Source organism: Nerophis ophidion, linkage group LG02, assembly GCF_033978795.1.
Source record: "Nerophis ophidion isolate RoL-2023_Sa linkage group LG02, RoL_Noph_v1.0, whole genome shotgun sequence".
Taxonomy (NCBI): Eukaryota; Metazoa; Chordata; class Actinopteri; order Syngnathiformes; family Syngnathidae; genus Nerophis; species Nerophis ophidion.
This window is the reverse complement of record NC_084612.1, coordinates 67694444-67720142: the sequence shown is the minus strand read 5'-3', so window position 1 is coordinate 67720142 and position 25699 is coordinate 67694444. Positions and strand designations below refer to the sequence as shown.

At 39.0% G+C, this 25699-nt stretch overlaps 1 protein-coding gene across 4 annotated transcripts in view; it reads right to left on the bottom strand.

Annotated features, from left to right (window-relative positions):
• Positions 1 to 3964: 3964 nt before the first annotated feature.
• The window catches only part of tox2 (TOX high mobility group box family member 2), a 342562-nt gene continuing 320827 nt past the window's right edge, over positions 3965 to 25699 (bottom strand). For all 4 annotated transcript variants that reach the window (XM_061889367.1, XM_061889359.1, XM_061889350.1 and 1 more), the window contains 4 exons: positions 17404 to 17484; positions 7036 to 7449; positions 6835 to 6959; positions 3965 to 5147 (listed from right to left, as the gene is read on the bottom strand). In XM_061889367.1, the coding sequence (XP_061745351.1) occupies positions 5105 to 5147; positions 6835 to 6959; positions 7036 to 7449; positions 17404 to 17484 (663 nt within the window). In that variant the 3' untranslated portion in view covers positions 3965 to 5104. The remainder of the gene's footprint in view (positions 5148 to 6834; positions 6960 to 7035; positions 7450 to 17403; positions 17485 to 25699) is intronic.

Below are 25699 nucleotides of genomic sequence, written 5' to 3'. Positions count from 1 at the left end.
ATCTTTGTGTCACACTTGATAATTTCGCGATATTGCCATATTTTTGCTGAAAGGATTTAGTAGAGAACATCGATGATAAAGTTGGCAACTTTTGGTCGCTAATAAAAAAGCCTTGCCTGTACCGGAAGTAGCAGACGATGTGCGTATGACGTCACGGGTTGTGGAGCTCCTCACATCCTTACATTGTTTACAATCATGGCCACCAGCAGCGAGAGCGATTTGGACCGAGAAAGCGACCATTAATTTGAGCAAGGATGAAAGATTTGTGGATGAGGAAAGTGAGAGTGAAGGAGTATAAAAAAAAAAAACTAGACGGCAAAGTGATTCAGCTGTTATTAGACAAATTTAATAGGATAATTCTGGAAAATCACTTATCTGCTTATTGTGTTACTAGTGTTTTAGTGGGATTATATGGTCGTACCTGTACAACCTGAAAGTCGGAGGGGTGTGGCCACGGGTGTGGTGACCGCCAGTGTCTCCGAGGGAAGCTACGTTTCTCGACGAGGCGAAGGCAGCCGATGCTTCCTCCACGGTGGAAGCATCCGACGGTCGGGGGCGGCCGGTGGGAAGAGGCAATGTAACCTGTGACGTTTTTACACAAACATATGTTGAAAAATTATTTATCTTTGTTTTTGATTTTCAACCAAAAAATCAGGAAAAGTGGATTTTTACATAAAAAAATTACAAATTATTATTCCTAATTAAAATCTAATGGCACTTTCTTCTTCTTAAATTGACTCAGGAGCACCACCTGCTGTTATAGAGTGGGAATTACAGATGCTGTCGGTGAGAAAGGGAGAACAAAAAGTGCAACAACGTTATCAAAAGTATGAACTTGAAGAAAATGTTTTTTTGTGTTTGTGGAATATTTTTATGTGTGTGTGGAGTTTTGGTTGTAGTTTTACGCTGTACCATATGCTTACTGAGGCCTTTTTTTTTCATATTTTTTTGTTGATGGAAAATAATCCCATACATTTTGTTGAAAAGACCTAAAAGCTAAAATACTTACAATATTTAAATCTTAAGTGGGATTGTGCTGAAAATTTTAATTTACCTGAAGGAACTCTCCTGAAGGAATAAATAAAGTATTATCTAATCTTATCTAAAGGAGCTGCAAAAACAAGGCTGCACCAAAGCTGCTTTGATGTAGAAAAGCAGTGAAGTTGTTACGTTGTGTAAATCGTAAATAAAAATAGACTACATCCATCCATCCATCCATCCATTTTCTACCGCTTATTCCCTTTCGGGGTCGCGGGGGGCGCTGGCGCCTATCTCAGCTACAATCGGGCGGAAGGCAGGGTACACTCTGGACAAGTCGCCACCTCATCGCAGGGCCAACACAGATAGACAGACAACATTCACACTCACATTCACACACTAGGGCCAATTTAGTGTTGCCAATCAACCTATCCCCAGGTGCATGTCTTTGGAAGTGGGAGGAAGCCGGAGTACCCGGAGGGAACCCACGCATTCACGGGGAGAACATGCAAACTCCACACAGAAAGATCCCAAGCGTGGATTTGAACCCAGGACTGCAGGAACTTCGTATTGTGAGGCAGACGCACTAACCCCTCTGCCACCGTGAAGCTACAATAATTTGCAAATCCGTGTCAACTTCTAGTCAATTGAATTGTCTGCAAAGACAAGATATTTAATGCTCAAACTGGTAAACTTTGTTATTTTTTTGCAAATATTAGCTCATTTGGAATTTGATGCCTGCGGCATGTTTCAAAAAAGCTGCCACAAGTGGCAAAAAAGACTGCGAAAGTTGAAAGCTCATCAAATACTTATTTGGAACATCCCACGGGTGTGCAGGCTAATTGGGAACAGGTGGGTGCCATGATTGGGTATAAAAACAGCTTTCCAAAAAATGCTCAGTATTTCAATAGAAAGGATGGGGCGAGGTACACCCCTTTGTCCACAACTGCGTGAGCAAATAGTCAAACAGTTTAAGAACAACGTTTCTCAAAGTGCAATTGCAAGAAATTTAGGGATTTCAACATCTACGGTCCGTAATATCATCAAAAGGTTCAGAGATTCTGGAGAAATAACTCCACGTAAGCGGCATGGCCGGAAACTAACATTGAATGACCGTGACTTTCGAGCCCTCAGACGGCACTGCATCAAAAACCGACATCAATCTCTAAAGGATATCACCACATGGGCTCAGGAACACTTCAGAAAACCACTGTCAGTAAATATAGTTTGTTGCTACATCTGTAAGTGCAAGTTAAAGCTCTACTCTGCAAAGCGAAAGCCATTTATCAACAACATCCAGAAACGCCGCCGTCTGCTCTGGGCCCGGAATCATCTAAGATGGACTGATGCAAAGTGGAAAAGTGTTCTGTGGTCTGACAAATCCACATTTCAAATTGTTTTTGGAAATATTCGACATCGTGTCATCCGGACCAAAGGGAAAGCGAAGCATCCAGACTGTTATCGACGCAAAGTTCAAAAGCCAGCATCTGTGATGGTATGGGGGTGCCTTAGTGCCCAAGGCATGGGTAACTTACACATCTGTGAAGGCACCATTAATGCTGAAAGGTACATACAGGTTTTGGAACAACATATGCTGCCATCTAAGTGCCGTCCTTTTCATGGACGCCGCTGCTTATTTCAGCAAGACAATGCCAAGCCACATTCAGCATGTGTTACAACAGCGTGGCTTCGTAAAAAAAGATTGCGGGTACTTTCCTGGCCCGCCTGCAGTCCAGACCTGTCTCCCATCGAAAATGTGTGGGGCATTATAAAGCGTAAAATACGACAGCGGAGACCCCGGACTGTTGAACGAATGAAGCTCTACATAAAACAAGAATGGGAAAGAATTGAACTTTCAAAGCTTCAACAATTAGTTTCCTCAGTTCCCAAACGTTTATTGAGTGTTGTTAAGAAAAAGAAGGTGATGTAAGACAGTGGTGAACATGCCCTTTCCCAACTACTTTGGCACGTGTTGCAACCATGAAATTCTGAGTTAATTATTATTTGCAAAAAAAAAACTAAGTTTATGAGTTTGAACATCAAATATGTTGTCTTTGTAGTGCATTCAATTGAATATAGGTTGAAAAGGATTTGCAAATCATTGTATTCTGTTTTTATTTACCATTTACACAACGTGCCAACTTCACTGGTTTTGGGTTTAGTACACGTGGAATGCATGATTGCGGTTTTCACTTCTATTTCTATGTCTCTTTGTGCACAAACTGGAATAAAATCCGTTTAGTGTGTTTTCACACGAGACGCCCACGATGCACCGAGACTTCTCGCATCTGCTCGTCGGTTCGTTACGGGCAGCCAATAGGAGAGCCCGCAGTGCTAAATATAAAGAAGCTGCCATTGAAGGTGTGATCATCTCATTAAAGCCTGGCCAGATAACATGGAGACAAGGGGCGCTTTAAAACATTTTTATTTTTATTTTTTTATTATTATCATCATCGTTGTATGCAGGTTTGGAAATAAAAAGAAGCATTGTGACACACAAAGGTGCTGCTGGCAAATGAAAGGAAGCAGCAGCTACATTGTACAAAAGACTGATCAGCATTGCATCGAACCAAAAGTTGGACAGCAACAATAAATTCCATTGAAATGAGAAAAAATAAAAAAAAATAAAAATCATTTGTTCATAAATAAAAAAAAAGAAGAGAGATGAACGTTGTGGCATGTCTTATATTTTACCAAGGGAAATGCGAGGGAGTCAAAAATGGCAATATAATTTTACACAACACCTTTATTGTCTTAAACAAATAATGTTGTTTAATTTCATGTTGTTTTATTTTTAATTAAAGGAAAGTCAAATAAAATATTATATTGTAGTAAAAAAAACAATTAATTTTAATAAATAAAAACATGTTTTAAGAATGTTTTACTCATAGCACACCTTTTTTTTTTAATAATATAAAAAACATCCGCTCTAAAAAAAATAACAAAAAAAAAACAATTTTAAGTAGATGATGAGCAGCTTGCAAAAAAAAAAAAAAAAAAAAAAAAATGACTGGCTTCACAAATAATATAACTACAATTGGCAATTGTTTATTTCTCATCCGCAGTTTTTGTTTTTTTTACACATAATTAAAAAGGGTAACAACTGGGAAAAAAAACAACAATGCTACAGTTGGGCGATTAAAAACAGTAAACAAAAAAATAATTATAATAAAAAAAAAAAAAAAGAATGCAATGTGAGTCTACCTAAATTGTAAATGTCCGAGAGACAGAATTAATTTTTGGGTAGGGAAAAAAAAATTGGTTGTTATTTGACTGTTATGTCTTTCCAATGACTTTATAACACGCGTGTTTAAAAATAAAATAAAAATAAAACACCAGTGAGCACAAATGCAATGCAAGAACGAGAGTGCCAAAACCGTCAATCAATCTCACACATCATGAACGCTCTAACGCCCACACACACACACACACACACACGCTCAATGACATACATTGTAGCTTTGCAGAAAAAGAACAAACTCCATGTGGACTTCCTTTGAATTGATCCCATAAAAGTTGTATTTACAATCACACTGTGACAGCTCAGACGACCTCCACGGGTCTTTTAATATTTCAAACAAAACAAAAAAATACGATTATTTAGTTTCAATTCCCCCGCTGCTTTTTTTTCCTTTTTTTTTTTCCTGTCGCTTCTTGCAGACCCTTAAGCAAAAAACAAAAACAAAAGAACTAGTCGGAGTAAAGATCTCTGTTCAGTACGAGGGGGCAACTTTGCAAAGCGGAAATAAATAAAAGAGTAAGGAGAACAGGAAAATAATGTTTTCCTGTGCACTCTATTTAAAGCTGGATGGGGTCCCTGAGGGGACACAAAAGAGGAGCGCTCTACAGCCCAGCTACCAGAGGGGAGGGGTCTGAAAGGAGAGGGGCGGGGCTTCTTAAGTGCATCGGGCGACTTCAAACCACAGGCTAATACGGGAAAAAAAGTCGCTCTCGTCCCAAAAGTCCCCGTCGCGAGATGAGAACTAAAGAAAGTATGTAACGTATGTACACGCGTGTCAGCTGGGGTGGGAAGGGGGGGTGGGGGTGGGGGTGGGGGGGGGGGGGTGTCACGGAGAGGGTGAGAGTGGACTCCTCGCTTGGTCGCCGCCTTGATGTTTGATGAGGCTCAGGTGAGGTAGAGGGGCTTGTCCCTGCCGATCATGTTGCCACTGCAACACACACACACAAGCGTTAGAATGGACGAGGAATTGCAAGAACCGTTTGAGTGCGTCTCATGTTGTGGAATCGAGGGCCGGAAAATGGGTTTGATTTTCTTAATTCATTTGATTTAGTACTACTGCAAAAAAGTGAAATAACTTAAGTTGTTAACTGTAGGTCAATAATGCTTGTTTTTCTCTCAGACAGACAGGGCTTTGCTGTCCGTAACACACACACACCGCATAGTGAGCTAACATTATGCTAAAACCTAATTAGCCTTCACCTCAAGAACTGCGAGCGAGCTGAGCTGCCGCTTATGTTTCTAGAACGTCAACGGGCTCATAGTGATGTTACTAATAGTTGGTTGGGAGGTGTTTATTATAATTTGGGGAGAGTCCGCTGCCTTTCCTGCTAAACACCTACCTGCTCACTCCCCTGCAGGAGCACTGACTCCATGCCTCAGAATACGCACGGCTGATTGGCTGTTACCGCTCTGAATACGCACGGCTGATTGGCTGTTACCGCTCTGCGTGTAACCAATCAGATGGTTCTGTGGGTGGGACAATGATGGGTGCTGCAGAGACGTACTGACAGAGGCAGAGGCAGAACTAAGCAGAGCAGCTTGTTAAGACTTTAGATCAGGCGGTGGTTCTTTGTTTTTAAGGCGGACGGCTGCGGGAAACCCTGGTGTGTATGAATATATGTATTATTTTCGGGTCTCCCCATGTCTAGCATTAAAAGATTACAGTTGGTACAAAATGTGGCTGCTAGACTTTTGACGAGAACAAGAAAGTTTGATCACATTACGCCTGTACTGGCTTCCTGTGCACTTAAGATGTGACTTTAAGGTTTTACTACTTACGTATAAAATACTACACGGTCTAGCTCCATCCTATCTTGCTGATTGTATTGTACCATATGTCCCGGCAAGAAATCTGCGTTCAAAGGACTCCGGCTTATTAGTGATTCCCAAAGCCCAAAAAAAGTCTGCGTGCAATAGAGCGTTTTCCGTTCGGGCTCCAGTACTCTGGAATGCCCTCCCAGTAACAGTTCGAGATGCCACCTCAGTAGAAGCATTTAAGTCTCACCTTAAGACTGATTTGTATACTCTAGCCCTTAAATAGACTCCCTTTTTAGACCAGTTGATCTGCCGTTTCTTTTCTTTTTCTTCTATGTCCCACTCTCCCTTGTGGAGGGGGTCCGGTCCGATCCGATCCGGTGGCCATGTACTGCTTGCCTGTGTATCGGCTGGGGACATCTCTGTGCTGCTGATCCGCCTCCGCTTGGGATGGTTTCCTGCTGGCTCCGCTGTGAACGGGACTCTCGCTGCTGTGTTGGATCCGCTTTGGACTGGACTCTCGCGACTGTGTTGGATCCATTATGGATTGAACTTTCACAGTATCATGTTAGACCCGCTCGACATCCATTGCTTTCCTCCTCTCCAAGGTTCTCGTAGTCATCATTGTCACCGACGTCCCACTGGGTGTGAGTTTTCCTTGCCCTTATGTGGGCCTACCGAGGATGTCGTAGTGGTTTGTGCAGCCCTTTGAGACACTAGTGATTTAGGGCTATATAAGTAAACATTGATTGATATATTATTTTTTTTATATGACTTCCAAAGTATTGATATACCCGAGAACCAATTTGAAAATACACCGTTCAAATGTGAGGAGTGTAAAGGTAAAGAAAAGTGCTCGCCTGCAGTGGTTGCCGCATTCCCTATTGCAATATTCACTGTCCCAGTCATGACCAGGACCAGGTGCACCTGGAGACTGGGGGCCTCCAATGCTCTTCTGATACTCTGACTGGAGATGGGAGTACGCCTGAAGGAGGAGAGGCACAACAGTGTGAATACTTCCGGGAACAGGTTCGCGTGGTTTTGGGCGGTCAAAGCTCTACCTGCTGGCCAGGAGGGGGCGGGGAGTGGAGGGAGGCCTGCAGTCCCATCTGGTGGGAGATGATTGGCTGGGACTGGACCTGCTGCATGCGGATCGGCTGGTTGAGGAGCGAGCTCTGGTGCAGGGACAGCTGCTGGTGGGGGTGAAGGGGCGGGCTGATCTGGAAGGAGGAAGGGGGAGAGGCACTAATGCTGGGCAGCATCTGCGATTGGCTGAGCGTCTGCGAGAGGGCGTGGCGAGGGGCGTGGCCCGCGTAGCTCTGCAGGTCTGCGAGTGGGAAGGCGCCGGGACCCAGGTATGGGGACGACGGTTGGGATGGGTGTGGCACGCTGTACAGGGACGGGTTGGTTGGCATCATGTGCGGGGAGCCCTGGCTTGTTTGGGCACTTTTCGGCTCCGTGGGGTCGTTGTACGTCTGCGGAGAAGAAGAATGCAATTGTTGACAACTATTACATACTGGAAGCTAACGATTGATCGACATATTTATAGATCCTACAAATCAAGAATATCGATCTTTGCTCGGCTTGTTGGCCTTTCAGAAAATATATTGATCTAACAACGTTCTAAAAAGTTATTCATCAGTTTTATCGATACTAGAAAACAAAAACATTGGCTTTAAAAACGGCAGATTTTATATTAAGTTGTTTTGAGCACTTTTTAAATAAGCAAAGACCTTAAACCACAGGTGTCGAACTCAAGGACCGCGAAAGCCTGGAAATAATATGCGTTAATAAAATGCTTAATCTTTTCTTGCTAAATATATTTGGTTCGTTCCCTTTTGACATTAAAAGTCATGTGTGACGTCTGGGTGGCATGGTGGTGATGGTGCGTTCTTTCGAGATGCAGATCGGGCTCGAACACAGCGTAAAGGTAAGAAATGAAGATTTTTTAAACAACTTAGACTAGGAAACAGAAACACTGGCAGTAGAACCGAAAGGCAAAACAACAGAACTAGCATGGGAGCTAGAAAAACCCCAAAAGCGCTAGCATGGGAGCTAGAGAAACAAACAAATACGGTACTTAGCGTGGAAGCTAGCTGGTTGCGAACAGGAATACAGGATCGGATCAGAGTCGTCGCTGTTGTGCGAAACACAAATTTACGAAGCGAGAACGAGTCAACTGAAAGGGCAGGCTTAAATAAGGATGGTAATCAACAAACAGGTGTGAGTCCGGAAACAAGAAGCAGGTGAAACAAATAGGCAACCATGGTGACAGAACAAACAAGGAAGTGCACAAACAAACTCAAAAATCCACAAAACATATGATCCGGGTAGCGGATCATGACATCATGTATCGCATGCAATTGCTTATCTTTTAAAATGCAATAATATCAAAATATCTTGTATTCCAAAACATTTTTTTTGTTAAAATAAAGATAAAACATCGTAATTAAATATCTGCTTGACTTAGGATTTCAAAACAAATTATCAATCTAAGTGTAGACTGTAAAATTGACGGTAGATTTTACAGTAAAAAATTGGCCAAGTTTTTTTAACAGTAAAACCAACTTTGGCACTATTTTTTTCTATATACAGTAAGACACTAAAACATTAAAAAAGAAATAAAAAAAAACCCCATTAAAACAACAAGATTTTATGGTTAAAAAAAAAAACAACCGGCAGCTCTGTTGCTTGAATTTTACCACTAAAAACAGTTGTATTGTTTTTCCATTCCATTTATACATGGTTTTATATGTTGTAAAAAACCCACTCTTTTTAATGTAAAATTCTGGCGACTGAGCTGCCAGTTTTTAAAGTAAAATTTCACCATTTTTTTAGCAGCTTATTTAACGATTGTTGGGCTTTGTGATGTGGAGGCGTTCTTTCAAGGATGCAGTCGAGCTTGAACACAGCGTGAAGGTAAGAAATTAATGATTTAATTAACAAATAAAACAAACAGAACTAGCATGGGGGCTGAAACAACCAAAAGCGGTAGCATGGGAGCTAGGGAAATAACAAACAAACTTGCACGAGGCACAAAAGGGAAAACAAAAACTACTAGCATGAGAGCTAGAGGACCAAAAGGCTTAGCGTGAAAGCTAGAAAGTAAACACATGGAAACATGGAATCGTTACTGAAGGGAAACACAAACTGCGTGAAACACTTACTAGGATGCGATAATGAATGAACAGGAAAGGCAGGCTTAAATAAGGGTGGTGATTAACAAAACAGGTGTGCGTCTGAAAACCACGGCAGGTGAAACTAATATGAAAACATGGAAACCAGATAAAACAGGAACTAAGGAAGTCAAACAACAGAATGTGATAGAAAAACGCAACAAAACTAGAATATGGAAGCGGTGAATAAGTGCGGGCTCGTCTAGACTTTGTGGTTTTTCACGCCTCGGCCCAAAAAAACGTTCACACTTGGACGGAAGCGTGAGCGTCCGTGCAAGTGTGTGATTTTGTAACAGCAAACTTTCAGTAGTTTGAAATATGCCAGATGAGGCCCAGTGCCAGCATGAAACAGCGACACGCCACGGACAGCACGGTCTATTGTTCTGAAACAATGGCTGCGTGTATGTCTGCCAGCGATATTGCTGCTTTTTTTACTTTTGTTTTTTTTTTGCATGTAAACATGAAGATAAAAGGACACAATACAGTGGCCATATTCTGTGCATTCTTATACTGCACTGAAAAAGAAACAATTTATTTTGAAATATTTTACCCTGGTAACATAGCTAAATCAGGTCTTAAAATTAAAAATATTCAAAAGTTTTTTTTACGATATTAAAGATATGTATTTAAAATATTTTGCTCAAGTAATTTATAAAAAAAATTTGGACCGCCACCAAAGAGTTTAGTAAATTTGTTAAAAAATCTGACTAATACATTTATTTTGAAATATTTTACCCTAGTAATGCAGCTAAATCAGGTCTTGAAATTAAAATTTTCAAAAGTTTTATGTCACGATAATAAGGATATATATTTGGAATATTTTGCCCAAGTAATTTATAAAAAAAAGTTGGACCGCCACCAAAGAATTTAGTAAATTTGTTAAAAAAATCGGACTAATGCATTTATTTAGAAATATTTTACCCTCGTAATGCAGCTAAATCAGGTCTTGAAATTTAAATTCTCTAAAGTTTTATTTTACGATAATAATGATATATATTTAGAATATTTTGCCCAAGTAATTTATAAAAAAAAAAAATTGGACCACCACAAATGAATTTGGTACATTTGTTAAAAAATCAGACTAATGCATTTATTTTGAAATATTTTACCCTTGTTTCGCAGCTAAATCAGGTCTTGAAACTAAGATTTTCAAAAGTTTTATTTTCCGATAATAATGATATGTATTTGTAATATTTTGCCCAAGTAATTTATAAAAAAAAAAAAAATTGGACCGCCACAAATGAATTTGGTGAATTTGTTAAAAAATCTGACTAATGCATTTATTTTGAAATATTTTACCCCTTGTTTCGCAGCTAAATCAGGTCTTAAAACTAAAATTTTCAAAAGTTTTATTTTACGATAATAATGATATGTATTTGAAATATGTTGCCCAAGTAATTTATAAAAAAAAGTTGGACCGCCACCAAAGAATTTAGTAAATTTGTTAAAAAAATCTGACTAATGCATTTATTTAGAAATATTTTACCCTCGTAATGCAGCTAAATCAGGTCTTGAAATTTAAATTCTCTAAAGTTTTATTTTACGATAATAATGATATATATTTAGAATATTTTGCCCGAGTAATTTATAAAAAAAAAAAATTGGACCGCCACAAATGAATTTGGTACATTTGTTAAAAATCAGACTAATGCATTTATTTTGAAATATTTTACCCTTGTTTCGCAGCTAAATCAGGTCTTGAAACTAAAATTTTCAAAAGTTTTATTTTACGATAATAATATGTATTTGAAATATTTTGCCCAAGTAATTTATAAACAAAAGTTGGACCGCCACCAAAGGATTTAGTAAATTTGTTAAAAAATCTGACTAATGCATTTATTTAGAAATATTTTACCCTCGTAATGCAGCTATATCAGGTCTTGAAATTTAAATTCTCTAAAGTTTTATTTTACGATAATAATCATATATATTTAAAATATTTTGCCCAAGTAATTTATAAAAAAATTTTGGACCGCCACCAAAGAATTTAGTAAATTTGTTAAAAAATCGGACTAATGCATTTATTTTGAAATATTTTACCCTTGTTTCGCAGCTAAATCAGGTCTTGAAATTTAAATTTTCTTAAGTTTTAATTTATAACAATAATGATATATATTTGGAATATTTTTCCCAAGTAATTTAAAGAAAAAATTTGGACCGCAACAAATTAATTTGGTAAATTTGTTAAAAAATCTGACTAATGTATTTGATGTAAAATATTTTACCCTTGTAATGCAGCTAAATCAGGTCTTGAAATTAAAATGTTCAAAAGTTTTATTTTACAATAATAATGATTTGTATTTGGTAAATTTTGCCCAAGTAATTTATAAAAATTTTTGCAGCGCCACAAATGAATTCAGTAAATTTGTTAAAAAAGTATGTGACTAAAGCATTTATTTTGAAATATTTTACCCTCGTAATGCAGTATTTATTGCCACCTTTCCCAACTTCTTTGTCACGTGTTGCTGGCATCAAATTCTAAAGTTAATGATTATTTGCGAAAAAAAAAAAAAAAGTTTATCGGTTTGAACATCAAATATGTTGTCTTTGTAGCATTTATATTTACATCAAACACGATTTCCCAACTCATATGGAAACGGGGTTTGTAAGTAAGAACTTTACACTACTTTATATTAGAAATGGCAACAGCGGAGGATGAATGTCCCGTAACAAGAAGAAAGAGAAAAAGAAGAAGAATTAGAAAAGCACGGACATGAACTATTAGTTGGAAAAACACTCCAATGCACACGGTTAGATACGAAACACATATCAGGCTTCTTGGTAACAGACTGATGCCCGGCTTTTTTAGCCGTGACTCACATCCATCCCACAAAATAATCAATGCAACGGGGTCTAAGGGATGGAGGGATGACGTTTAGAGGAGGAGAGAAGAGATAGCAGGGCCGAGCGGAAAATAAAATACTGAAGAAATATGAAATTAGAGAGGATATTTTACTGAAAATGGGAAAAGGGGGAAGGCCATTCAATTAATGTCATATTTATTAGAGGACTGTCACGCCTATGGATCATATTTTGTTTTGGTTATGTTCGGTTTTGTTTTGCACTTCCTGGTTTGTTTTCGTTACCATGCCAACTCATTAGTTTCAGCTGTCATGTGACGCACCTGTTCCATCGCTGATTATGTCACTACTATCTAAAGGCCTACTGAATTGAGATTTTCTTATTTAAACGGGGATAGCAGGTCCATTCTATGTGTCATACTTGATCATTTCGCCATATTGCCATATTTTCGCTGAAAGGATTTAGTAGAGAACATCGACGAAAAAGTTCGCAGCTTTTGGTCGCTAATAAAAAAGCCTTGCCTGTACCGGAAGTAGCAGTTGTTGTGCGCGTGACGTCACGGGTTGTAGAGCTCCTCACATCTGAACATTGTTTACAATCATAGCAACCAGCAGCTAGAGCGATTCGGACCGAGAAAGCGACAATTTCCCCATTATTTTCAGCGAGGATGAAAGATTTGTGGATGAGGAAAGTTAGAGTGAAGCACTACAAGACAAAAAAAGGCGCCGGCAGTGGGAGCGATTCAGATGTTATTATACACATATACTAGAATAATTCTGCAAAATCCCTTATCTGATTATTGTGTTAATAGTGTTTTAGTGAGATTATAAACTCATACCTGAAAGTCGGAGGGCTGCGGTGACCGCCAGTGTCTCTGAGAGGAACCAATGGAGGAGCCAAGATCACAGCTGCCTTTTTGACAGCTGCTGCAGGAGGACGCTAACTCCGCTCAAGTTTCCGGTAAGAGACGACTTAATATCACGATTTTATCATCCAAAAACTTGCTGGTTGACATGTGGTAGAGAAACATGTTCGCTTAAGCTTCACAACAAACAAAGAAACACCGGCTGTGTTTCGAAGCTAAAGGCAGCTGCAATCCACCGCTTTCCACCAACAACATTCTTCTTTATAGTCTCCATTATTAATTGAACAAATTGCAAAAGATTCAGCAACACAGACGTCCAAAATACTGTGTAATTATGCGATAAAAACAGACTACTTATAGCTTGGATCGGGCTGGAAAAAAATGTCCGCTACAACCGGTGACATCAAACGCACGCGTCATCATACTGCGACGTTTTCAACAGGGAATGTAAAATTGCAATTTCCCCATTAATTTGAGCGAGGATGAAAGACTCGTGGATGAGGATAGTGAGAGTGGAGGACTAGAAAAAAAAAAAAGGCGAGGGCAGTGAGAGCGATTCAGATGTTATTAGACACATTTACTAGGATAATTCCGGAAAATCCCTTATCTGCTTATTGTGTTACTAGTGTTTTAGTGAGATTATAAGGTACCTGAAAGTCGGAGGAGTGTGGCCAAGGATGTGGTGACCGCCAGTGTCTCCGGTGGGAGGAAGTATTAGTCCGCAGCTACAGGAGGACGCAAGCTCCTCTCATGTCTACGGTAAGAGCCGACTTATTAGCACAATTTTCTAACCGAAACCTGCCGGTTGACATGTGGTCAGGAATCATGTCCGCATGACCGCTCTGATCCATATTAAAGTTTCACCTTTGGGAATTTTAAACAAGAAAACACCAGCTGTGTTTGTGTTGGTAAAGGCGGCCGCAATACACCGCTTCCCACCTACATCTTTCTTCTTTGACGTCTCCATTATTAATTGAACAAATTGCAAAAGATTCAGCAACACAGATGTCCGGAATACTGTGAAATTATGCGATTCAAGCAGACTACTTATAGCTTGGATCGGGCTGGAAAAGAATGTCCGCTACAACCGGTGACATCAAACGCACGCGTCAACAGGAAATGTAAAATTGCAATTTAGTAAACTAAAAAGGCCTTATTGGCATGTGTTGCAATGTTAATATTTCATCATTGATGTATAAACTATCAGACTGCGTGGTCGGTAGTAGTGGGTTTCAGTAGGCCTTTAAGACATTCTGTTTCTGTTCTTTGTCCTGGCAACTTTACACCTCCTTCTCATGTCTACCACATGCTACGCACCTTGCAAAGATTCATGTCTCGTTCTCAGTTCCATGTCATGTACGTTTTTTGTTCATAGTTCATTGTTATTCATGCCATTGTGCAAGTGTTTTCTTTCGTGTTTATAGTTATAGCCTCTGTGCTAGTCTTTTGTTTTCATTAGTCAAGTTTGTTCTCCGCCTTTGTGCGCGCCGTCTGTTTGCCTTTTTTTTAGTTTTGTTAGAATAAATAAAAATTTACTCACGTCCACGTCTGGCTCGTGCCAATCATCCTTTTGCGTTGGAAAAACAAAATATCCCGCAGTCCAAGTCGGCATTTTTTTTTGTTTTTTTTTACTTACATTTGCTGTGATTTTTCTCCCCCGCAATTACACTTTTTTTTTTTTTTTTGCACTAAGCTCCTCAGAGTTGTTGACATGACCCGAAACAAAAAAAAAAAAAACGCAACAGGTGCACGGCGAGGATTTGAATGTCTTATAATGACACTCCAATTACCTCCACATCTATTTACCGTGAAAAGACTCATTTGAATCTTGACTCTCTGATTGGCTGACGCTTGAGGAGTTTTATTTTTTATTATTATTTTTTTTAGGGTCTTCTTTTCTGCCTGTCGCCGATGTATAGTATCAATCAGCGCCGGGACGCGAATGGCGGCAAAGACGAGCCGCTTTGAGTTTGAAGAGGCAGACGAATTAACTATTCATGCTTTAATCAAGGTGCTTGTTTTCAGCCGGGGAGGAAGTGTGGCGCTGCACGGACGGGCGGGGCTTAGTATGGAAATGCAATTTGGAGCTGTATTAAAAGGGAAACAATGGCGATATGAAAGCAGTTTCAGGAGAAAATGTAGCAAAGTTTGGCTTTAAAGGCCTACTGAAACCCACTACTACCGACCACGCAGTCTGATAGTTTATATATCAATGATGAAATATTAACATTGCAACACATGCCAATACGGCCGGTTTAGTTTACTAAATCACAATTCAAAATTTCCCGCGGAGTTTCTTTGCAATTTGTTCAATTAATAATGGAGACGTCAAAGAAGAATGCTGTTGGTGGAAAGCGGTGGATTGCAGCTGCCTTTAGCACCGAAACACAGCCGGTGTTTCTTTGTTTGTTGTGAAGCTTTAACACAGCCAGCAAGTTTTTGGATGGGAAAATTGTGATATTAAGTCGGCTCTTACCGGAGACTTCAGTGTATTATGGGACCTCCTCCTGTAGCTGTCAAAAAGGCAGCTGAGATCTTGGCTCCTCGGCTTCACTCAGAGACACTGGCGTTCACCGCAGCCATCCGACTTTCAGGTATGACAGTATAATCTCACTAAAATACTATTAACACAATAAGCAGATAAGGGATTTTCCAGAATTATCCTAGTACATGTGTCCAATTACATCTGAAACGCACCCACTGCCGCCGCCAAGAGCCATCGCTTTTTTTTTTTTTTTTAGTGCCTCACTCTAACTTTCCTCATCCACATATTTTTCATCCTCGCTCAAATTGATGAGGAAATTGACGCTTTCTCGGTCCGAATAACTCTTGCTGCTGGAGGCTATGATTATGAACAATGTGAGGATGTGAGGAGACCTACAACCCGTGACGCCACGCGCACATCGTCTGCTACTTCCGGTACAGGCAAGGCTTTTTTTAATAGCGACCAAAAGTTGCGAACTTTATCGTCGATGTTCTCTACTAAGTCCTTTCAGCAAAAATATGGCAATATCGCGAAATCATCAAGTACGACACATAGAAAGGACCTGTTATCCCCGTTTAAATAAGAACATCTCATTTCAGTAGGCCTTTAACACAGAGCGGTCAAGCGAACATGTTTCTCTACGTCAACCAGCAAGTTTTTGGATGGGAAAATTGTGATATTAAGTCGGCTCTTACCGGAGACTTTAGTGTATTATGGGACCTCCTCCTGTAGCTTTCGAAAATGCAGATGTTATCTTGGCTCCTCTGCTTCTCTCAGAGACACTGACGTTCACCGCAGCCATCCGACTTTCAGGTACGACAGTATGATCTCACTAAAATACTATTAACCCAATAAGCAGATAAGGGATTTTCCAGAATTATCCTAGTAAATGTGTCTAATTACATCCGAAACACACATCGCTTTTTTTTTTTTTTTTCCAAGTGCCTCACTCTAACTTTCCTCGTCCAGAAATATTTCATCATCGCTTAAATTGATGAGGAAATCGTCGCTTTCTCGGTCCGAATAAAGGCTATGATTATAAACAATGTGAGGATGTGAGGAGCCCTACAACCCGTGACGTCACGCGCACATCGTCTGCTATTTCCGGTAATGGCAAGGCTTTTTAATCAGCGACCAAAGGTTGCGAACTTTTTTGTCGATGTTCTCTACTAAATCCTTTCAGCAAAAATATGGCAATATCGCGAAATGATCAAGTATGACACATAGAAAGGACCTGTTATCCCCGTTTAAATAAGAACATCTCATTTCAGTAGGCCTTTAACACAGAGCGGTCAAGCGAACATGTTTCTCTACGTCAACCAGCAAGTTTTTGGATTGGAAAATTGTGATATTAAGTCGGCTCTTACCGGAGACTTCAGTGAATTATGGGACCTCGTCCTGTAACTGTCAAAAAGGCAGCTGTGATCTTGGCTCTTCGGCTTATCTCAGAGACACTGGCGTTCACCGCAGCCATCTGACTTTCAGGTATGACAGTATAATCTCACTAAAATACTATTAAACTAATAAGCAGATAAGGGATTTTCCAGAATTATCCTAGTAAATGTGTCTAATTACATCTGAAACATACCCACTGCCGCCGCCATCGCTTTTTTTTTCAAGTGCCTCACTCTAACTTTCCTCATCCACAAATCTTTCATCCTCGCTCAAATTAATGGGGAAATTGTCGCTTTCTCGGTCCGAATAAAGGCTATGATTATAAACAATGTGAGGAGCCCTACAACCCGTGACGTCAGGCGTACATCGTCTGCTACTTCCGGTACAGGCAAGGCTTTTTTATTAGCGACCAAAAGTTGCAAACTTTATCGTCAATGTTCTCTACTAAATCCTTTCAGCAAAAATATGGCAATATCGCGAAATGATCAAGTATGACACATAGAATGGACCTGATATCCCTGTTTAAATAAAAAAATGTCATTTCAGGAAGCCTTTAAAAACATAAACGTGCAAAAAAGTAAGCTTGACTCTTTTTCCTTGATAGTATGAGGAATTGTCAGCGTCTGATTTATCATCCTTTATATCGCCGCTGACCCATGTATTTTAAAAGCATGACCTACACACACACACACACATGCATGGTTACCTTGGAAACCAGACTGGCTCTGTAGGCAGCCAATGCTTTCAGGTACTCCTTCTTTGCAGCCTCCGTTTTCCTCTTGTAGTTCTGCACCAACAAACACAACAACAACAACAAAAAAAGAAAGAAGCGGTGATTAGGATAATGTTCCATCAATGCATTTGGTTGATGTGGCGATCCACTGGACAGGCACACACATGCTAAACAAAGTGGTATATAAAAAAAAAAAAAGGTTGCAGGTTTATTTGTTAGTCGGCAGGCTAACGCAACGGATGGATGGACACTTTCATTTTCATTCAGGGATTCATAACGGCAGAGAGTTCATGTGTTCTTCTTTTGTCGCGGTTATTTTTTTGACTAAGTAATGGACCGACGGACTAACTCACCGGTGTCAAACTCAAGGCAACATCATGTTATCTGGCCCGCAAACACCTGGAAATGATGTGTCCAAAACGTACGGAATATTTTCTCATTAAATGTAATGGATTTGTTTTCATTTTGACAGAAAAAATTTACGTACTGCTAGGGCTGGGCGATATGGCTTTTTATTAATATCTCGATATGTTTAGACCATGTCACTATACACGATATAGATCTCCATATTTTGCCTTAGCCTTGAATGAACACTTGATGCATATAATAAGTCAATTTACCTATACTGTATTTATTAAACAGTTATTAAGCAGTGGCACAAAAATTCATGTCATTTCCAAAACAGAAAGTGCAAGATTGTAAGAGACATTTTAAAACAAGCTATGAGTGCACTTTTGTGCATGATGTCACACAAAGATGACATATCAAAAAAACACTAAATTAAAGTGTACTTTTTGTACAGAACGCCACTACAATAGTTTAAAACAAATAAAGTGCACTTTTGTGCGTGATGTCACCAAGATGACATATCAAAAAAACACTAAATTAAAGTGTACTTTTTGTGCAGAACGCCACTACAATAGTTTAAAACAAATAAAGTGCACTTTTGTGCGTGATGTCACCAAGATAACATATATGTCAGGACTTGGATTATGACTTGGATTGTTTCCTCGACGCAAAGGAAAATTGGCACGAGCCAGGCAAGAAAGAAAAACATGTTTATTTACACTATAACTAAAAAACAGGAACAAACAAAAAGCGCGCACAATGGCAGGGAACAAACTTGACTAATGAAAAACAAAAGACTAGCACAAAGGCTATAAACTATAAACATGAAACAAAACACTTGCACAGTGGCATGAATAACAAAAACTTACTGTGACATGGACAGAATGATCATACAGCAATGGCATGTCATGAAGGCACTTTTAGGAATATGGGAAGTTGCCAGGCTGGACTACCTGGTAACTGTGGCTTAAATAATAGCTATGATAATTAACAACGGGTGTGAGAGCTGAGGACAGGGGCGTGACATGCGGGCAAGGTGATAAAACAAACAAGGAAGTGCAAACATAGGAAACGATTGTCCAAGAATGAAAACCGAACATGAAAAAAACGAAACATGATCTCATGGGCGTGACAATATGAAAACAACACTAAATTAATGTGTACTTTTTGTACAGAACGCCACTACAGCAGTTAAAAACAAATAAAGTGCAGTTTTATGCATGATGTCACCAAGATAACATATAAAAACAACTCTTAATGAAAGTGTACTTTTTGTACAGAACGCCACTATAATAGTTTAAAACAAATAAAGTGCATTTTTGTGAATGATGTCACACAAGATGACATATCAAAACAACACAAAATTAATGTGTACTTTTTGTACAGAACGCCACTACAGCAATTAAAAACAAATAAAGTGCACTTTTGTGCATGATGTCACCAATATAGCATATTAAAAAACCTCTAAATTAAAGTGTACTTTTTGTACAAAACGCCACTATAATAGTTTAAAACAAATAAAGTGCATTTTTGTGAATGATGTCACACAAGATGACATATCAAAACAACACTAAATAAAAGTGTACTTTTTGTACAGAATTCCACAACAATAGTTCAAAACAAATAAAATGCACTTTTGTGCATGATGTTGCACAAGATGACATATCAAAACAACACCAAATTAAAGTGTACCTTTTGTACAGAACACCACTACAATAGTTAAAAACAAATAAAGTGCACTTTTGTGCATGATGTCACACAAAGATGACATATCAAAACAAAACCAAATTAAAAGGTACTTTTTGTACAAAACACTACAGCAGTTGAAAATAAATAAAGTGCACTTTTGTGCATGTCACACAAAATGACGTATCAAAACAACACCAAATTAAAGTGTACTTTTTGTACAGAACGCCACTACAATAGTAAAAACGAATAAAGTGCACTTTTGTGCATGGTGTCACCAAGATAACGTGTAAAAAAAACACTAAAGTGTACTTTTTGTACAGAATGCCACTAAAATAATCTAAAACAAATAAAGTGCACTTTTGTGCATGATGTCACCAAGATGACATATCAAAACAACACTAAATAAAAGTGTACTTTTTGTACAGAATGCCACTAAAATAGTTTAAAAAAAATAAAGTGCACTTTTGTGCATGATGTCACACAAGATAACATATCAAAACAACACCAAATTAAAGTGTACTTTTTGTAAAAAACGCTACTACAATAGTTAAAACGAATAAAGGACACGTTTGTGCATGATGTCACACAAGATGATATCAAAATAACACCAAATTAAAGTGTACTTTTTGTACAGAACGCCACTACAATAGTTAAAAACATATAAAGTGCACTTTTGTGCATGATGTCACCAAGATAACACACAAAAATAACACTAAAATAAAGTGTACTTTTTGTACAGAATGCCACTAAAACAGTTTAAAACAAATAAAGTGCACTTTTGTGCATGATGTCACCAAGATGAAATATCAAAACAACACTAAATAAAAGTGTACTTTTTGTACAGAACGCCACTACAACAGTTAAAAACAAATAAAGTGCACTTTTGTGCATGATGTCGCACAAGATGACATATCAAAACAACACCAAATTAAAGTGTACTTTTTGTACAGAACGCCACTACAATAGTTGAAAACAAATAAAGTGCACTTTTGTGCATGATGTCACCAAGATAACATACAAAATAACACTAATATAAAGTGTACTTTTTGTACAGAACGCCAGTACAATAGTTAAAAAAAATAAAGTGCACTTTTGTGCATGATGTCACCAAGATAACTTGTAAAAAAAAACACTGAATTAAAGTGTACTTTTTGTACAGAATGCCACCAAAATAGTTTAAAACAAATAAAGTGCACTTTTGTGAATGATGTCACACAAGATGACATCAAAACAACACTAAATTGAAGTGCACTTTTTGTACAAAACGCCACTACAATAGTTTAAAACACATAAAGTGCATTTTTTGTGCATGACGTCACCAAGACAACGTGTAAAAAAACACTAAATTAAAGTGTACTTTTTGTACAGAATGCCACTAAAATAGTTTAAAACAAATAAAGTGCACTTTTGTGCATGATGTCACCAAGATGAAATATCAAAACAACACTAAATAAAAGTGTACTTTTTGTACAGAACGCCACTACAACAGTTAAAAACAAATAAAGTGCACTTTTGTGCATGATGTCACACAAGCTGACATATCAAAACAACACTAAATTAATGTGTACTTTTTGTACAGATCGCCACTATAATAGTTTAAAACATATAAAGTGCACTTTTATATTTATATTTCAATAACTGTCAAATAAAAATTAGCTGCATAATAGGTTCCTGCGGACGTTATCTCCTGATGTTGACTATTTTTTACATATGGTGTTGATGTGGAAATAGTTGCTTCGGCATTTTGTTGGTGTGGCACCGGCCAGAGATGTTGACATGCAGAGTTTCAACCACTCCTTTTTCTCCAGCGGGTGACTTTTCAAATGATGCATTAGCAGTGGTGCTACTTTTTGTAGCAACGCTTTAGCCGCATAAATGTTCAACATCTTCCAGCTTGAAGCCAAACCACCGCCACACAATGGATCCCGTGCTGTTTTTCTTGGGAATTTAATTCTTCCTCCGTTTGTTACCAGATTCGCACCTTCTTATACAAATACTCGAATATCACGATATAGTCATTTTCTATATCGCACAGAGACAAACCCGCGATATCGACATATCGATATATCGCCCAGCCCTATGTACTGCTTGAAATTGCATACCTTTTTACATTTTAATGGTATCCATTATGGCCCTGCGATGAGGTGGTGACTTGTCCAGGGTGTACCCCGCCTTCCGCCCGATTGTAGCTGAGATAGGCGCCAGCGCCCCCCGCGACCCCAAAAAGGGAATAAGCGGTAGGAAATGGATGGATGGATGGTATCCATTATTGCAACAGAATATTATCATACTTTCCAAAGATTTTTTGTCTAAATAAAAATAAATACTTAAATATCTGCTTGACTTATGATTTTACAGCAAACTACTCATCCAATTCATAAAATTGCCAATACATAATAATAATAATAGATTCGATTTGTAAAAAGCACTTTAAATTGAGTAAACAACCTCAAAGTGCTACAGTGTATTAAAAAAAATGAAAATAAAAAGATAATAAAAATAAATAAAAATAAAAACTAAACAGCCTAATAGCTAGAACTAGTATGCATATATCTAAAAAAAGGCTTTTTTTTTTTTTTTTTTTTAAAGAAGGGTTTTTAAGCCTTTTTTTAAATGCAACTACCCCGCCTTCCGCGACCCCGAAATGGACAAGCGGTAGAAAATGGATGGATGGATTCTGTTGACTGAGCTGCCATATTTTTTACTGTAAAATCTTGTTTTTAACGGTGTATTACTGTAAATGGAAAAATTATACATTTGTTTTTACGGTAAAAAAAACTGTCAGCTAAGACGCCCAAATAAAAAAATAACTTGTACTGTTTTTTTTCCATTAACAATATACTGTTGTAAAACCCAATGTAAATTCAACACAAAAATTCTGGCAACGAAGCTGCCGGCGGCCCTGCGATGAGGTGGCGACTTGTCCAGGGTGTACCCCGCCTTCCGCCCGATTGTAGCTGAGATAGGCACCAGCACCCCCCGTGACCCCATTCAATTGAATGCACTACAAAGACAACATATTTGATGTTCAAATAGTCATTAACTTTAGAATTTGATGCCAGCAACATGTGACAAAGGTTGGGAAAGGTGGCAATAAATACTGATAAAGTTGAGGAATGCTCATCAAACACTTATTTGGAACATCCCACAGGTGTGCAGGCTAATTGGGAACAGTTGGGTGCAATGATTGGGTATAAAAACAGCTTCCCAAAAAATGATCAGTCTTTCACAAGAAAGGATGGGGTAAGGTACACCCCTTTGTCCACAACTGTGTGAGCAAATAGTCAAACAGTTTAGGAACAACGTTTCTCAAAGTGCAATTGCAAGAAATTTAGGGATTTCAACATCTACGGTCCATAAGATCATCAAAAGGTTCAGAAAATCTGGAGAAATCACTCCACGTAAGCGGCATGGCCGGAAACCAACATTGAATGACCGTGACCTTCGATCCCTCATCAAAAACCGTCATCAATCTCGAAATGATATCACCACATGGGCTCAGGAACACTTCATAAAACCACTGTCACTAAATACTGTTTGTCGCTACATCTGTAAGTGCAAGTTAAAGCTCTACTATGCAAAGCAAAAGCCATTTATCAACAACATCCAGAAACGCCACCGGCTTCTCTGGGCCCGAGATCATCTAAGATGGACTGATGCAAAGTGGAAAAGTGTTCTGTGGTCTGACGAGTTCACATTTCAAATTGTTTTTGGAAATATTCGACATCGTGTCATCCGGACCAAAGGGGGGGGGGGGGGGAAGCAAACCATCCAGACTGTTATCGACGCAAAGTTCAAAAGCCAGCATCTGTGATGGTATGGGGGTGCATTAGTGCCCAAGGCATGGGTGATTTCCACATCTGTGAAGGCACCAATAAAGGGGAACATTATCACCAGACCTATGTAAGCGTCAATATATACCTTGATGTTGCAGAAAAAAGACCATGTATTTTTTTTAACCGATTTCCGTACTCTAAATGGGTGAATTTTGGCTAATCTTTCTGCCTTTCTGTTTATCGCTCATGTGGTGATGACATCAGAACGTGACGTCTCCGATGTAATACATCCGCCATTTTCATTTTCAACACATTACAAACACCGGGTCTCAGCTCTGTTGTTTTCAGTTTTTTCGACTATTTTTTGGAACCTTGGAGACATCATGCCTCGCCCGTGTGTTGTCGGAGGGTGTAACAACACTAACAGGGAGGGATTCAAGTTGCACCACTGGCCCGAAGATGCAAAAGTGTCTGCCGCCAGACCCCCATTGAATGTACCAAAGTGTCTTCACATTTTACCGGCGATGACGGACATGGCACAGAGATGTATGGATAACCTGCAGATGCATTTGCAACGATAAAGTCAACGAAATCACAAAGGTGAGTTTTTTTTATGTTGACTTATGTGCTAATCAGACATATTTGGTTGCGGCGTGACTGCCAGCTAATCGATGATAACATGCTATGCTAATCGATGCCAACATGCTATTTACCGGCGGTGCTAAGGCAGACATGACACAGAGATGTATGGATAACCTGCAGATGCATTTGCAACTATATTACGTTTCCTTCCACCCACATTTAATGCGAAACAAACACTTACCAATCGACGGATTTAAGTTGATCCAGTGTCAAGAGATGCGAAAGTCCTGATCGTTTGGTCCGCACATTTTACCGGCGATGCTAACGCAGCTATTCGGCCATGCTATGGCTATGAATAGCGTCAATAGCTATTCGCTCAGTAGCTTCAGTTTCTTCTTCAATACTTTCATACTCCAACCATCCGTTTCAATACATGCGTAATCTGTTGAATCGCTTAAACCGCTGAAATCCGAGTCTGAATCCGAGCTAATGTCGCTATATCTTGCTGTGGTATCTGCCATTGTTTGTTTACATTGACAGCACTGTGTGACGTCACAGGGAAATGGATAGTCGCATCGCAAATAGCGAAAATCAAGCACTTTAAAGTTTTTTTAGGGATATTCCGGGACCGGTAAAATTTTGAAAAAAACTTCAAAAAATACAACAAGCCACTGGGAATTGATTTCTATTATTTTAACCCTTTTGAAATTGTGATAATGTTCCCCTCTAATGCTGAAAGGTACATACAGGTTTTGGCTTTTTTATGGGCGCCCCTGCTTATTTCAGCACGACAATGCCACACCACATACAGCATGTGTTACAACAGCGTGGCTTCGTAAAAAACGAGTGCGGGTACTTTCCTGGCCCGCCTGCAATCCAGACCTGTCTCCCATCGAAAATGTGTGGCGCATTATGAAGCGTAAAATACGACAGCGGAGACCCCGGACTGCTGAACGACTGAAGCTCTACATAAAACAAGAATGGGAAAGAATTCCACTTTCAAAGCTTCAACAATTAGTTCCCAAACGTTTATTGAGTGTTGTTAAAAGAAAAGGTGATGTAAGACAGTGGTGAACATGCCCTTTCCCAACTACTTTGGTACATATTGTAGCCATGAAACTCAAAGTTATTATTTGCAAAATAAAGAATAAAGTTTATTAGTTTGAACATCAAATATCTTCTCTTTGTAGTGCATCAATGTGCATCAAATCAATCTATTCCATTTATATTTTCATCTAACACAATTTCCCAACTCATATGGAAACGGGGTTCGTACAATGTGTGTCTTCAGTGCAATTTTAACTGAATAACACATCTGTATCTGCCAATCATGTTTAAAGAGTGCACACCTGCAGCCCAGAAGCAAAAAACAAAAACAAAAACAACCCTCCATGTGTATCAATTATAGTCACTTACACTAAACCACTTCAAGCAGCTTTCATGTCAAATTTAATTTCACCACACGCTAATGATTTTGCACAGCGACACAGACTTTTCTAAATAAATTACCACGTCTAATTATAGCAAAGTTACTTGGATTCATTAGCGATGGAAGCTGCAGGTCAGCGCGTGAATTAAACGTAACAAAGCTGTGAGACGCGAGCGGCCACCGAGGTGAATTAGCCCCCTAATTGTAGATTAATGAAATGCACTTGTTTGATAAGCGCTGAATTACAGGAGACAATAAGTCTGCACCCTGCTGACACTCAGCGCCGTCATTAGGACTACAGAAACTAGGTCCAATACGGAGAAGCAACACATCCTTAACCTTCCGGTGATCCAACACTTCACTAATTCTTTTCACTGCTGCAAAATTAAGAAAAACAAAAAAACTCATCCTCACAAAAACACGCGTCGAGTGCTTTAATGTTCAC